The sequence below is a fragment of the Ipomoea triloba genome, chromosome 15 (genome assembly GCF_003576645.1).
Source record: "Ipomoea triloba cultivar NCNSP0323 chromosome 15, ASM357664v1".
NCBI lineage: Eukaryota > Viridiplantae > Streptophyta > Magnoliopsida > Solanales > Convolvulaceae > Ipomoea > Ipomoea triloba.
This window is the reverse complement of record NC_044930.1, coordinates 6,807,286-6,824,013: the sequence shown is the minus strand read 5'-3', so window position 1 is coordinate 6,824,013 and position 16,728 is coordinate 6,807,286. Positions and strand designations below refer to the sequence as shown.

Here is a 16,728-nt window from a genome sequence, read left to right as displayed (position 1 = left end):
CTATATGGAATTGTTACTTGCATTTTTAACACAATTTACTTGCACTTCAAAGTTCAATTATTTACGAAAATATCACTATATTAAAAAAAAAATTAGTGTTTCTGATCCGTTAGATCTTGACGGATGGACGAATGTGATAGGTTCTCATTCCTTTTCCTGGGCATGTGGTTCTCACCTGATTCGTCTCATATGTGTGTGTGTGTGTGTGTGTGTGTGTGTGTGTGAGAGAGAGAGAGAGAGAGAGAGAGATTAAATGAGAACATGGTCTTTCCGTAAAAAGTGAGGACTAACCTCAGCTGCCCATCAGGGTTTATCAAAGGTTGAAGATTTTATAAAAAGAAATGGGGTGAATTTTATAATTATTAAAAACTTTTAAGTTGTCAATATTCAATGCTGGCCCTGGCCAGGGCTTGCGCACAGGGGCCCAAATATTACGGAGTATATATGTACACACATAGTGTGGTGGCTGTGCCCCTAAATTTTGGGACACTTTTATTTAAGAAAAAAAATTATTATATATTTATATTTTATATATTAGTGTTTGTGTGACTTATGTATACAGAAATCAAGACAGTTTAAAATTTTAAAAACCTTACATTCCTAATTCTTAAGGACTTGATTTACATATAGAGTAATAGTCCTATAACTTTATAGGAATTGAGGTAGGGCCTATTTGACTATTGTAAAATTATTATAAATAAAGAGTCAAAAATTACTCTTATTCATATTATAATGCATACACGCAAGATTTATATATATTCACAACGCAAGAATTCGATCTCAATAATCATTAATTTGAAGTACGTTGTTTGTACATTTGGCATTCTCAATTTTTGTATTCTTCACGATAAAAGTATGAAAGTATGTAAGTTAAATATTTTAATTCTTTAATTTTATTCAAAATTTTAAAATTATTAATTCAATCACTAACCCTAGCTAGTAATTTTTTGATAGGTGAAGTATAATTTAATTTCTTGTATTTTGATGCTACAATTGTAATATCAAATAGTCTTAACTATTTTTATTACTATTGTTTATGCATAAAGAAGTTTTTTACAGTTGGAGTTGTTGAAGTCATACTTATGATCAAGTATATATTGTAAGAAAAACTCAATGGATTGGTGAATGATTTTACATCTAAACATGAACCGATCAAAAAAAATTTAAGTAAGGGTGAAAGATTAAAAAAAAAAGAGATAGTTTGAATTTTGAAAAATAAAAATGAAACACTTAGAAACATTGCCATAAATAGTGTTGAGTATGAACGAAAAATCAAAACTTTATATAAAAAAATATTGATAACAAAATATGAAACATAATTAATTTGATATGATTTAAATAGAAAATACATACATTATAAATAATCCATATCACTATTAATTTAAAAAGAAAAGGCTTGCACAACTTTATTCGAAAGAATAAAAATGAAATTATCACTATTAATATATTTAAAAAGTCAAGAAAAAATTATGTAAGCTAGTGAAAATTGACCCTTTGACCATTTCCACATTAACAATATACATTACCATCTCACCTTGCTTGTCTTTTATTTATATGTATTTTGCATATTTTATTTATATCTAAATATATACTATATATATACACACAAAGGGCTACTAAGCCTATTATATATGAGGGAAGGGTAGGGTAGGGTGGGGTGGGGTGGGGGGAGTGGGGGCAGTTGCCCCCATTGCTTCCACTGTGACTCCGTCTCTGCATCTAAATATGTTCGAAGAAGAAGAAAAATGTCACTTTTCAAGTGAAAATTTGAATGATAAATTTTTTATAAACTATTATATATTTTGATACAACATAATATATCTTTTATACATTTATAACTATAAAAATGGCACATGTTGAATTTTCACATAAGACCCTAATTTTCGGCAAATTATTGCGTGGATCATGGTTCACATAGTGTTGTGTAGACCATAACAAAAAGTATATTTTTAATATACTAAATGTACATCATTTGTGTACTGAATGTATATTATACTGTATAATGTACATTCAAACACAAATAATGTACACCCCCTAAATACAATGTACATTTTTAATATATTAAAAGTACATTATTTTTATACTGGATTATTTGATAGTATGATCCATACAATGATGATTGCCATTTTTCTTAAGAACAACACGTGACAATATTTTTTTAAAAAATCTCCATATTTTCCTCTTATTTTCCACCAACTTTCAACCGTTAATAATCTAGATGAATGGATCATATTAGTCATTAGAAGGCATCTTTAGGTTGATCAACGATGGGAAATAGGAGAAAAGGAAAAAAAAAATGTACTGTAATTATTATCGACTTTGGTTGTGCACTAAACAAGTTTAAAGAGTGTATCCATGAAGTACACTTAAGATTTATTATTATTTTTTTTAAAAAAAACACTTAAAAAAAAAAAAAGTTCTTCAGTGCACCATAATTATCAACGGATGCTTATCTAATGTACGTCTTAAATTCATTATAATCACATCACATTTTTCTCCTTAATTCAGCAATTGTATATCCGATAATCCTAGATAGAAGGTTAAGATTATTTCACATTTTTTTAGAAGAAGATCAGATGTGTTCTCACTTGAAATTTGAAACCAAAAGCTGTTCTCACAAGTTGTTCCGGGTTCTTCGAACCTAAGCTATTTTCATAATTTAATCAACATTTGTGTATGCAAATTTATTAATACTTGAAAAGAAAAACCCAAAAAAAACCCCGAAAATCTCGAATAATTTACAGACAAGCTAAAGTCTATGTAAATCAGCAACTTAATGCATCAGTCATTAGTCATATGATGCTTTAGATTAGAAACTGGTTCAATTACATTTGCTGACACTTAGATTATCTCCTCAAACATCATTAAAAAGCTGCCCAAATCCTTAATCAAGAATATGATTACGTATGCAACTAAAAAACAAAAAAATCCCACACAGTCACAGAGAGACAGGAAATTTCTGATTCACCGACAATTTTTTGTAAATCTCGAATTTCCATGGGATGCAACTATGGTTAGAAACATAGAAGAAAAACAGGTGAATTACATAAAATTAGCTCCTTAAACATGATTATAAAGTTGCCCATATATGGATTAACAGAGAAGGGAAGATCCAAAGGAACAAAACTTTCAATTCTTTCTCTGCCCATTAACAAATCAAGATTCAAGAAGAGCCTTGAACATCAAAGCAACAAGCTAAGCAAATGAATATAATAAATTCTCTCTCTCTCTCTCTTTCTCCCTCTATAATTATAATTATATATATATCGATGATCAATATAGCAAGGTATCTAAAGATCCCAAAAAAGAATCAGAATTCAGAAACAATACAATAGAATGATCAGCTACCTCAAGAATCAAGAACCTTGACAGATCTCGCGGTCTTATTGGGCCTCCAAGATTGAAGCACGGAGTCTTGATACTTGGACGGAACGCCCATGGATCTTCGCCTCCTGTGACTCTCCTTCCCCATCGCAGATGAACTGGGTTTGCCGATCTTGAGCTGAGTGATGCTGAGTTTATCGAAGCAGAGAGCGCGTCTCCTCCGCCGGACCACTCGTTTCTGAATGTAAGGGAAACCCACCGCGGAGCCCACCGTGACTTGGTGGATTGCCTTTACGAGTAGATCGAGGCCGCGGCACCGAGCAGGAGAAGAAGAAGGGAAATGGAATGGAGCCGATGATGATGAATCCGTGGAGGAAGCTAGAGAGTTGGTGGTGAGCGAAGAAGAAGAGAAGGATGATGAGGAAGAAGAAGGAGAATTGGGAACCGATTTTCTGATTCTCATTGTGAAAGGTTTGGGGGGAATCCTTGAGCTCGATGAAGAAATGAGAGCAGAAGAGAGAGAGAGAGAGAGAAGGAAGATGGAGGTGTTGTGGAGACGGGGCGTGGACTGAACTTTGAAGGGTGTATATCATGGGGATTTGGGTCTGTGAACTCGTTTGGGCTAAAACTAAATGTATGATTATTTTTTCCTGTCCAAAACTAATAAGATTATAATTTTTATTTTTTTTTTGAAAGCGGAAAAAAAAAAGATTATAATTTTTTTTATGTATCCCAAAGTGACAAATTATTCCGTATATTGGATGATGGGAGTGAGTTCGAGCCTCAGTGGAGGCAATTGTTGACTCTTTGTGTTTCATTAGGTTGAGAAAATAGATATGAACAGATACTACATTGTAACGGAGTCAGTAGTACTCAAAAAAAAAAAAAATTATTCCGTGTACCGATGTCAATATTGTAATGTAAAACATTGATAAATGTTAGGGTGCGTTTGGTTCGCATATGGGAATCGGAATCGGAATGGGTATCAAATACTTGGTAATGATAATGGGTTTTGGTGAAAGCATTTAGCATGTTTGGAAGTTGGGTGGAATGGGATTGATTATTAATAGTTGGGGAAGAAAGGAGGAAGGGAGATGAAACCCTTGTTTAATAAGGGTATGAGTTTTGTTATTAATTGGGTATTCCAAACCCATAGTAGCATTCACAAAACCTATCAATCAAACACAAGCAATCACTTTCATACCCATTCCTTATGCCTAAACCCACCAACCAAACACACCCTAAGGGATACATAATGTAATACATTATGTATTCATAATCTTTTGTATATTGGAAGGTTTTTTTTTTTTTTTTTTTTTTTTTTTTTTTTTGTGAATGTTTATTATTTAATATACCACATAATGAATTTTTAGTACACGAATTATGAACATTAAATATATTAAAAATTGAAAATTCGGTATATTGAAATGAATCTTATGTTTGTTCGTGATTCACTTTACAATGTGGACTATGATCTTGGATATAATGATTGTTCTGAAGTACACCAAACTAATCTTAAGTCGTCCTGTTCCAAAATTTATATTTTTATACTATACTATGCATACAAAGAGTTTTAATCACCTTTGAATAAATAAAGTCTTTCAATGACCCTGTTATTGATGGAAGACTTTAATATGATCGGTCTAACAATAAGAGAGATGACAGAAGGAAGAAGGAAGATGGAGGTTTTGCGGACATGACGGAGGCGAGTGAAGGGTGTATCTCATAGGGATTTGGGTCTGTGAACCCTTCATCTATCAAATGAACATTCAATGTATTAAAAATAAACCATTATTTTTTCTTGCCCAAATGTAATAAGATTATAATTTTTGTTATTACATTATGTATCCCAAAAAGGATAAATTATACTATTGACCATGGTCAATATTGTAATATAGACCATAGATAAATGTTTTTTTCTTTTAAAGTAGACTGAATGTCCATTTTTTGTGTACTGAAGATTCATTATTTAATATACCTTCAGTACACAAAAAAAAAATGAACCTTTAAAAAAATGAACATTCAATGTATTAAAAATAAATTTTTACTCTATTAAAAATGAACATTAAGTCAGTGGTCCACCTTACAAGGTGACCATATAATAATTGTCCCAAAGTATGTCAGACTAATCCTAAGTTGCCCTGAAAGTCTCAAAGTTCATACACTTGTTTGTACACTCTGCAAATAAGGAGTCTTCATTTCCTTTAATTTGATTAACAAGGTTGCCCAATGACCTTTGTTACTGAAGTGAAACTTTAAATTGAACCATCGAACCAACTGAGTTAGTCATTCGAGAGAAGATTATAATATTTTTAAACGCAGTTGAATCTCTTCCAACAAAACCCCAACTTACAACATAACCCGTCATCTATCAAATAAACCATTTATTTTCCTTTTCCCTTCCTTAAAATAATCCCAAGCTTATATATGGAGGGTCACAGGTCTAGAATTTGAACCCTGCTTTGTCCAACATTTGATTTATTTATATCAATGGAGGCGTTCTTTAAGCGATTATACAATCCTATTTGGACCTGCATTCACTAGAACTAAGTACAAAAGATTACCTTAGAATATTTATAAATGATGAGCCTCACGAAAAAGATTGTCTCTTATGACCTGCATTCACTAGTCACACTAGGCAGTGTGTCAAGATACTATTAAAGATAATGTGTATTCCACTCACAAGATAGTGTTTGTTGGAGTTATAAAGATATTAATTCAATAATTGTGAGATCTTATGAAAAGTATAAGGATTGCATACTTTGTTTGGTGCTAAGAAATTTATACATTGTTTATAAAATGTTGTACACCAAATTTTTTTGGGGGCGAAATAGCCCTCAACCCGTTAAGTAACACTAACGCGTACCAATAAGTCATTAACCAATAACCATCAAAGAGTATTATTAATGTAATGCACATCGCATTGATTTCCCATAAGGCCATAATGAAAATAAAGTTGCTAAAATTCATATAATTAAATAAAAATAAACAGTCAATGGCTTGATCTAGTGGCACAGAGTGACTTTCTCAAATGAAAGGTCACGAGTTCAAACCTTAGTGTCTTAGTGGAGATGGTATTGAACATATAATGCATTATAACAAAGTTAGTATTATTCAAATGCTTGATCTTAATAAATGGTATGAGAGTTAGGTTACCGGTTTTAGCATAATTCAATTAAAAACAAAATACGTAAGTAAAGAGAAAATGGTAAGATATTTCAAAAACAAACCCCATGCCATACCAACTGTACTCAAGACCGCTCCTTCACTAACTAAAAGTTTACAACTGTCACGGAGAAAATCTGTACACTAAAGAGTAATCAAAACAAAGATTGGACGTGTACAAGCATAAAGCACTTACAGCAATGAAATTGGGATTTCCAGGCTAGCTAAACAATGTTTCAGTGTACCCAACAAGTCTCAAAAGGTTTTCCTAGGATCTGATTGCATGTTTGTTTTGACTAGATTAAGGAGAAAGATATTTGTTGAATTGTTGTGATCATGGCAAGCCAGAATCGAGAAGTTCTTCAAAATCTATTCAGAATGGTAACACTCATTGTGCAAAAGAATCTTACCTCTTCTCCAGCTTCTATTGCATAGAGAATCCAGTACATATATATGCAGTTTCTTTGACAATATTCTTGGGCTACCAATCTCTCTGTTTCTGGTAAGTAATATATAGATAATCTATATATTTCCTCCGATCAATTTATCGACCTGGGAATTAAAGGAGCATCAGAAATGAGTAACAATTGAGGGGCATCCATCAGTGCAAGATAGCAGTGCAATACCAGATAATGGCTTGCAGAAAACGAGTCATGTCGTAAGTTGAAGAACTGGGGAATTCTCGATTTGGCCATTCGATTCCAGACCGGGAAACTGTCCAATATCATGTCCACTCAGTGGTTGGAATTCATTATGTAAACCAACAGCATACTCTTCTGGACAAGCTCCACCACTTTGCAAGTAATCTGCAATCTGAAAAAGAGAATAAAAAAGTAGGGGAGGGGGGAAAAGACGGTTAGGATCAAGTGCTTATCACTACGCCACAATTTACTCTTGCCGACCTGTGACATGGTTCTAATACCACTTGTTAGGATCAAACGCTTACCACTATGCCAAAATTTATAGCTAGTAACGAAGGCACAATTTTATTTCCTTATACCTGCCACTTTTTCGATAGGCAGGATGCTGGACTTGGCCCTTTAAGCCTCAACCTAATAATCCCCCTAGCTACTGGGTGCTAGACTTGGCCCTTCACCGGTCTCCGCCCAAAAGAAGAAGCCATATCTAGTTTAGAATTGTACATGATAAAAATTAATAAGCTTTTGGTTTTGGAGGCATTGTCAACTCAGGCCAGACAAAGGAATTCTACTCTCTACTGGTTTCAGTAGTTTCCCACTCAAGTGAAGTACAGACAGACTAGGCTTTCATAACCTTCTCTTATCAATATTAATGTGTTTTCTACTTTCTCTAATTTCGCATATTTAAAAGCAGTGACCCTATCAGCAGAACAGAGGACAAATGGTAGAAAAGGGGAAAAAAGACATTACATGATTAGCAAGAGCCATCCCGCTTAAAGCTGCTGCTTCCAAACTTGAACCAAGTAACCAGTCACCACATATTCCTGCTCTTCCAAGAGGATCAAAGATGCAAGGAATGTTCGGTGTGTTGGTGGGAAGTGCGGCACCCCTACAAATTAGCAAACATAAAATGATTCATCATTTCTAGCAAGGTAATATAATAGCATAAACGATCTGCACACCAAACAAGGAGGCTAAAGGGCAAAGAAATTTTCCTTCTTTTAGATGCACATTGAACCACTTTCACTTAGACAGAAAAGAATTAAATCACACTACATAACATACTCTTATAACAATTGGCATTAATTATCAGTACATAAAATGTGTATCTCTTTAATCTCAATCTGATAAAGACTTATTGGAGACATCAATATCAAAACAAATTAAATGACATCATAGTTCAAAGATTTCATTTTACCACAATTGCAACCGAGTATACAATGGCCTTTTAAGTGATCCATGTGATAGTCCAAGTGCTTTTTCAACACCCTCAAACATGGCTTCCTTCACTTTCTCAGCTGTAGCAGTTGGAATGCTTTCCTATATTCATCAATATTAAAAGAATATCCTTCACTTTCTCAGCTGTAGCAGTTGGAATGCTTTCCTATATTCATCAATATTAAAAGAATATCTTTTGCAATAAAATTGCAATATTCATGAATATTAACCAAAGCATGTGTTTTGTTCATTTTTATAGATCTAGAAATCTGCATTCTTAGTTTCCCACTTAGGGAAATTAGATATGAATTACTATGTAAATAATTTAGATCTCCTATAACAAATGTTCCCCTGCCTGCACACTCAGTTGGGTAAGTAAATGACCCAGCTAATATCACCATGGCATTAAAATTGGGTATTTGGTTAATGAAATGGCTAAGGCCAGAGGAATAATCAAAGTGTTTTTCAAGCCTGTATGAATAAAGCACTACTTATAAGGATGCTATCCAATTACGTCAGATTATATTCACATTTAATTTTGTAAACCTTTTAGAACTCGCTCTGCTCTTCATAATCTTAGCAAGGACTTTGAAACTCATTGTATAAAGGATTATGGCAATCAAATCTCTGAAGTAGCCTGTCCTTATATGAATTAAGTCTCTATGGGATGGCTCATCTTTATTGGAGCTTAAATCACCAAACCAAAAACTACCTGTGGAACTTTGTTTTTCTTTCCAAAGCTTGCTGTGCTGAAAAATGTCCAACAGTGAGGGCCATCGCTTTTGGAACCTAACAGTTTCTTGGTGTTGTTTGCCATCCATGAGACAGATTCAACCCCTTTAACAAAGGCTCCCTCAAAGGTAACAAAATCTGCATTGGCTGTTGAAGGAAGAGGATCCTCAAATGCTGCAAGGAGAGCCCATATAGAACTCAACTCAAGTCGCTGCAGAACATGAAAATAGTAAAGAACCATAGAAGATAAAGTTGATCACCGATATAACATGAATACAGCTTAGAATTTTCCTGCATTATTTCAAGTGTACACATAGTGACTTCTGTGAGTACCTTCATTTGTCTTGCTATTAGAGGAAGCCCTGATGTCGCAAGCAATCGATTTGCACATTTCCCTGGTTTAGCAATGCAACAGAATCATAAAACTCAACCGAAACGAGAACACATAAATTTAGTTTTTAAAGAAATGTGGCTTTGCATCTATCACAGGGTTGCAACACACTACACACCCATGAAGATCCTTGATCCACCAGCCATGCAGGAAATTGAAAATGGAAAAATCATACAAGGGAATGAAAATTCATTGGATGGAAAAGGGAAAGCTGCAATAGAGGCTCAGACACACAATATATGGGGGATACAGAAAATTCTTTCTAAATGAACATTGAATTATTGAAAGGGGCAAACTACTCAGAAAAGAGTACATAATTACCATTATGTGCAATGACAACTGCGTCAAAGTGGCCACAAGGTTTCCCCTTCTCACTCAGGTGCCATGTCCCATTAAATGGCTCAAGTTCACTGACCCAACAAGGCCGCACCACATTGACTAAATGAGTCTGCATCACATGCCAAATTTCCAGGATTCTAAGAAAGGAAAAATTATCACAAATAAATGAGGGTACTACAGATTCAAAGCCCATTCAAAATGGCTTTTGATCTAGTTTATAAGCATCAAAAGGATGTTAGTATGTCACTAGTTCCAGATACAAGAAAGAAATATCAAGGCTGGATGATCAGTGTTCACCACCCAAAGCCTGCCTTCTCAAGCAGCTTCTTTCTATAGTATACTAGAATAGTACAATATCACAGTAATAAATAATGCAAATGAGTTATGTGGAAATGAATAATTATAAAAAGATTGTTTCAAAGCAGAACAGGCAGCACAAATAGTCAAATACTGACATGTGTTTTGTATGCATACAAAAACAACTAGACACATTACTTGTTACAAGCATGAAGCAGAATAAGTAAAGAAGTTGCTTCCAATTAACAATAAATCAATAATAATATAAAATATTCTCAAAACCAATGTAGGAGAATCACTTATTCTTGGTTTGAAAGAGAAGAAAACTTAAATTGGTTTTCCTCTCCTCATCCAACTTCTCTTCACTCCCATATCCCCATTGCCAGGTCAAGTAAGGGTGACTTCATCATGGACAAAATTTAACATGCTCAAAAGACATATAGATATATAGCAGAAAAAAAAAAAAGACTAGACACCCCAGTTAAGTAAAGAAAGACAAGGCACCTGGGACAATATCGAATCTGCAAGTGGGCGCATTCCATTGACACCAATATATCTTGGAGGTGAAGGTGGAAAAGGAGAGAACTTTCCTCCTAGTTCAAGCTCCCCAATTGTACCCAGCCACTGTTGAACCAGACCCCTGTTGGACCAATCGTTAACCAGCTCAGAGAACCTGGGATCAGTCACAGTGAAGAACTGAGCTGCGTGGTCAAATATCAGCGGTTGAGGATCAACTATTCTTGTACCCATTCTTCCTCCTAATCCATGAATTCCCTAAAGCATGCCAAAATAAGTAAGAAAAGCCAGAGTGTGTATATAAATAGATATATACAAAGCCATATATTTAACTTAGAGCAAATACTAATTTTGGTCTCATGGGTATTAGCAGACAGTTTTTGTCTATGTATTTAATTGCTATCAATTTTCATATCCACAACTATTGTTTTCGTGTCAAAATTGATCGGGCTAATCACCCCTTTAGCTAAAATATGTCGAAATGTGTAATTTGTAAGGATATTTTTGTCCATTCATACATTAATCGAATTGACATATTATATATGAATAGATGGGGTGAAAATACCCTTAAAAATTAGCATATTTTAGTCAGAGGGGTGATCGTGATCAATTTTGGTACGAAAATAATACCTAGTAGTTGTGAATGAAAATTGATAGTAATTAAATATGTGAACTAAATCTGTCATTTTGCTAATACTAGTGGGAGTGTGGGACTAAAATTGGTATTTGCTATTTAACATATCACAGAGCTCTAGTAGGAAACTGGAAGCGATCAAAATTAAAATTTTACAAGTCAAAATTGAATATGCATTCCTCTCATCTGTAACTGAAACCCAAAGCAATTTGAAGAGAAGAAGGGTAAGAATGAGAAACCGTATCAAAAACGGTGGACCGGATGCCTCTCTTATCCAAGTAAAGCGCGCAAGCCAAGCCAGACATCCCACCTCCGATAATCCCGACCACCGGGTCATCAGGAATCGGGTTCGCGAAGCTCACCTGCTCCTGCGTGAAGCTCTTTTTCAGCGCTGACCTCCGGGAAGCTCCGTAAGAGGAGGAGGAGCGTTTGGGTTTCCTTGGGATTCGGGTCCTGGCGCTGCGGGGCGGGTCGCTCATTGGCTGTGTTCCGCCGGAAGTCGCGGCGTTGTTGTCGGAGGCGGTGATGGAGCAGCTCCGAAATGGAGAAATAGGGTTGGAGAAACGGGGAATCAAAGAGAAGTTAGCGAAAGTAGGGTTGCGGGGTTTGAGAGGTTGAAGAAGGAAAGGAGAAGAGAGGAATTGGTTGGAGACGTTAGAGTGAGCCATAGCCTCCGACAATTTGGAGGGAAAGAATGGGATAAGTCGTTCCGGTCTACTGATAAACCGCACATCAGAATAACGGGTAAAATGGTAGCATGAAAATATGAAATGGAGTTATACTTACATCTACTCGCTCACTTTTATTACTTTTATTTTACAATGTGATAATTAATGATAAGATATTGTCATTATGTATATCTAAAAATAAAAAAAATATCTACATCAAAAAATTGTGAAAGAGAGTATAAATTTGAAAATAAAAAGTAAGAATTTATGTAATATTTTTTTATAGAATATTTAAACCTTAAGCTATTATTACCTCCGAAATACTCAAAATATTCATTTAGCATGTCAAATCATCTTATAAAGGCTATCTTTTCAAGAATAAGAATAGCCTGATAGCATGTTTGGTAGAGAGAATTGTAATTATTTTTTTTATTTAATTTTAAGTAGAGTTTGGTGAGAAGAATTGTAATTATATGGAATTTCAGTTTTTCAAATTTGAGAAATTACAAATCTCATCTCTCCTTAGAAATTGCATAGGAAGAAATTTTGGAGTGTGAAGATTAAATTGCTCTCCTTAATAATCCTATATCTTTCCTTAGAAAATGCAATTACACAGGCATTTTTATCCCCTTTCAATTCCTAAATATTTTGTAATTCTATTTTTACTTACCATTCTCCCATGAAATTGCAATTCTTTTACCCTTATTTCTCCCTTCGCTACCAAAGGCCCCGTAAGAGTTCTTTAATAAATTTAGCAAAAATAAATAAATAAATTACAAGCAAGAACCGATAATCAGACAAAAAAAAGTTGAAGTGCGTTTATAAACAAGTCAGTCCATGCCTCCATGTCTCTCTTCTTCATCAAATATGTACCAAAAAAACACACACTGCTACACAATTTACAACACAGATTGATCAACAAGTCATTGCCAACAACCAAGGAAATGACCATTTTAAGGAGTTCAGTTCGTTTTCCTCTAAAAGTACAATCAGAAACACAAAAAATAGGAGCTAAATTGCTTCATGATTGAGCAGCAATATGCCCGCTCGCCTGAAAATCTATAACAGCACAATTACTTTCCTTTACCTCTTCGGCTGGAGTTTCCTTTACGTCGTTAGTTGGACTTGCATTCGTTTCCTTCGCTGGCGAGTCGTTTGCAGGAGTTTCCTTTCTCCCCTTGGCTGGAGTTCTCCTTGTAACCTTTACTGGTTTGGCACTGCTAGTTCCATTACCATTCTCTCCGTTCACCGGGCCTTTACTTTTGGGAGTTACGGCGCTCGTGTTCCCTTGCCTGTACGCGCCAATGCTGTGACGACCCCGACCACAAACTTGCTTCACTTCTGGAGAAACGACAGCATCACTGCAGCTTTTTCTCCGTGTAAGGTTGGGCGATTTTGCACGAGTGAGAGGTAGCTGTATCCAAGAATGTTAAAATTATACTTGGACTAACAAAAGAGTGCAAAATTTACTAGCTTTATGAACAAATGGAGAATTTACTTTCTTAAGTTCGGCTTTTGGTGGAGGTCCTTCGTGGTAAAAGCTTGGAACTGGATTTGCCTTATAGACCATGTTCTTTCTAAGCTGCTTTATAACTGCTTCCTCTTCTTCCTATAATTTATGTAAAGTTCATTATCTAATTTCTCGGGGACGGGACGAGCATTATTGTCGGGAATACAAACACGATGGGGAAAAACATGAGCATTCAATCACTGAAATACCTTAGTTCTGGCAGCACATTCTTGTTTCTCTGCTTCCAAAGCTTTGTGTTTTTCCTCCAACTTTGAGTAAAACTGTGAAGGCAGTATAAACAAACATAAAGGGCAATGATATGGAAATCGTGATTGAGTAATATCTTAGTGCAGCAACTAAATATTAAATAGGGGAAACGGGTTTCAGACATAATCACATAAATGACTATTCATTAGAATTTATTAAGAAAATACCTCTCTGCGTCTTGCAGCTCGATCTGCAGATTTAAAAGTTGGAGCAACTGGAACAGTGATTTTAGACCTGAGAGTTCTCACAGATGCTGCAGCACTATACAAGCTAAGGACGATAACAGATTTGAAAAGGAAAGAAAATGGGAATGCCCGAATAGTGAATGTCTAGAAGAGAGGAGATTAAAATTCATAAAAAGGATACGAAGAAGCCAAGGACCAAATATCTTCTTCGTCATGGTGTTTCCTATCATCCAGCTGCTGCAGTTTTCTTGACACCAGTGGAGTTTGCTGGAATTCAAAAAAAAAAAAAAAAACCTCAAATCATCACATTTACAAGACATGAAAAAGTGCCCTAATAAGAGAGCGTATGAAACTATACCTGTGACCTTTTTGCACTCAACGGGGAGTGCAGATCATTTGATTTCGAAGAGCAGTTCGAACCAGTATCAGTAGCCTCAACACCGTTAGCATGATGCTTGGCAACAAGACCAGGGCCGGGGGACTTCAACATATCAGGGTTTGTGTCTAAAGTTGCATCTACAATAGCAGACTCCGAGGCAGGCTTCACGGTTGAGTTCGACTTCTTATCACTCAACTTTAGAGTGTCAGCTTTCACAACTTTTCCCTCAGGCTCACCGGCCTCACAATTTGTGATCTTAACAGATAGCACATCTTGCTTCTCACGGCAATCCTCAATATTCGCGTCTCTTCCAAGTGCCTCCGAGCCATTAATGTCAACTGTTCCATAACCAGTACAATTTGGTTTTAAATTGGCAACATTGGCTTTCTTGTCGATACGTAAGCTGGCAACCTCCCTCCCCATCTGCCTGCATGAAAAAAATTAAAAATATAAATAATAAAACAAAGCGTTAAAACATGATAGTTCAAAATTGAAAGGCATTAGGAATCAGCTGTCTTAAGTGTCCTACACAGCTCGCTAACAAAAGGTCTCCAAACTATGATAGTTCAACACACATAAATTTCTAATTATTTCATCACGCAATGAAAGGAAATAACAGTTCTAGTTTCCTCTATGTTGGAGATAATTAGTTTGGCCAAAATCAAATCCAATATTATGAAGTACAATACTAATTAATACAGAGGTGAGGAATAATATTCTGAAGCTTCCGTTTAACTGCTTTACCCAAAATACTAGGTATTTCCTATAATATTGTCCTTTCAACTCCAAACAAAAGTACATTGTTTGCTTATGTAGCTTTCCCGATGCAGAAAAACATAGAACATTGTAACATCTCATGTCAGCACATACGAATAGAAATTGTTTCTATTGAGGTATACACACAAGGTGAGAGGAAGCATTAAAACTGATCTATGCTGAAATGGCAAAGCTAGAAAACTTACCAACTGCCAGGCTAAAAATCCTAATCCCCCCGTTTTCCCTACCCCCCCAAAAAAATTCCTTGCCCTTCCAATTATTGTAATAGTCCATACTAAATGACATAACTTCTATTCACCTCATATTTGAATGCACAAACAAATGCTATCAATCCTGGACAGATCCATGTTAAGCTACACAATTGCCAGAGTTCCACAAATTAGGGATGTCCATTCAGAAATAGAATGCAAAATAAATTTAAATTTGGAAAGAAACCTAAAATCCAAATGAGAGTACAATATATGGGTAAGTGGCAACTAAGAAAAAGTTTTTTAAAAAAGTACAATTCTGAATACCAAACACAGGAGGTTTTGTTAACAAGGGGGGAAAAATTGGCAGAAAAAAGTAATCATTCAATTCATGAAACTACAAACACCAACTGCAACTAATATGGGGTCATCAGGGACAAGAATTCAAAATACATGTCCCAGCACCCAAAATTTGTCAGCAGCTGCTAAAACCCATGTCCAAAGCCCTAATCTTGCCAGCTTAAAACTCAACCCAACTCAAAAACTTGCAATTTTGCAAGATCAAATGTCCTGAAAAATGAACACAGCCAAATCAAAAGCTCAAAAGCCTCAAACCCATCATAGAAAACAGATTAACCCACCTTAAAGTTCCCACTTTGTTCAACCCCATTTTTCAAATGGAAGTAACAAAAAATAAAAATAAAAACTTGGAAACAGTATCATACACAAGCAAATATTTGAAAAGAAACAAATGGAGCAAGAAAACATAGCAAATGGAGTGAGGCACTGCTGGAACAAGGTTTCCAGAAACAGAGGTGGAAAGAACAGGAAGAGAAACAAACAGATCGAAGGAATCATTGCATGAGAAAATGGAGAGCTTACAAAGATTTTGCCTTTCAGCTGCTGATCTCACCAACAAGATAGATAGAGATCTCTCTCTCTCTCTCTCTCTCTCTCTCTCTGTCTCCTTCCTAGCAGCACAGTCTTCTTCCTACAACTCTCCCTCACTCCCTCTCCCTCTCTCTCCCCCACTCTCCCTCTACTTAAAACAAAACAAGGAAAAACATAAATCTGGCCCTATGTTATTGTCGGGCAATAATTTTTACTCTATCTGACTGTTTTCTTTTTTTCGTTTTTTTTTTTCAATTTCACTTTATACTTTCAAGTTTTCAATTAATTAACCTATTTTATTATATTTGTTAATAATCTATTTATATATACTATTTATGTCCAATTGAATCTATGGTAGCTTTCTTTGGGTGACGAGAAAAATCGTACCAGTATTTGAAGATATGCATTAACTAAATTTCGTTCATGTGTAATAACTCATAAATTACACAAAAAAGGTAAATCGCACTAGAAAGACTTTGTACAACAATTTGATCAAGAGAATGTCAATAATAATCGAACTTGTGACCAATTAAATCCATGATAGTTTTTAAATTCAATAAAGTTTATATGACAAATATATACGGACGACAAATTAAAATTACAATATAA

At 35.1% G+C, this 16,728-nt stretch overlaps 2 protein-coding genes across 3 annotated transcripts; both read right to left on the bottom strand.

The window, feature by feature from the left end:
* Window positions 1-6,540: 6,540 nt before the first annotated feature.
* LOC116007668 (renalase) lies at window positions 6,541-12,003 on the bottom strand. Its single transcript, XM_031248405.1, has 9 exons — window positions 11,494-12,003; window positions 10,609-10,878; window positions 9,790-9,916; window positions 9,411-9,472; window positions 9,058-9,288; window positions 8,326-8,447; window positions 7,878-8,016; window positions 7,116-7,302; window positions 6,541-7,041 (listed from the first exon to the last, which is right to left on the bottom strand). The coding sequence occupies exons 1-8, from the start codon at window positions 11,920-11,922 to the stop codon at window positions 7,141-7,143; spliced, it is 1,542 nt and encodes a 513-aa protein (XP_031104265.1). The 5' UTR covers window positions 11,923-12,003; the 3' UTR covers window positions 6,541-7,041; window positions 7,116-7,140.
* A 711-nt stretch (window positions 12,004-12,714) lies between these two features.
* On the bottom strand, window positions 12,715-16,245 carry LOC116006187 (protein WVD2-like 2). Of its 2 annotated transcripts, none has more exons than XM_031246475.1 (7): window positions 16,111-16,245; window positions 14,243-14,690; window positions 14,066-14,151; window positions 13,867-13,969; window positions 13,642-13,713; window positions 13,421-13,531; window positions 12,715-13,336 (listed from the first exon to the last, which is right to left on the bottom strand). In XM_031246475.1, the coding sequence occupies exons 2-7, from the start codon at window positions 14,684-14,686 to the stop codon at window positions 12,944-12,946; spliced, it is 1,209 nt and encodes a 402-aa protein (XP_031102335.1). In that variant the 5' UTR covers window positions 14,687-14,690; window positions 16,111-16,245; the 3' UTR covers window positions 12,715-12,943. The 2 variants fall into 2 exon arrangements, with proteins under 2 accessions (XP_031102335.1, XP_031102336.1); XM_031246476.1 differs by having other exon boundaries at window positions 13,867-13,960.
* Between the last annotated feature and the right edge of the window lie 483 nt (window positions 16,246-16,728).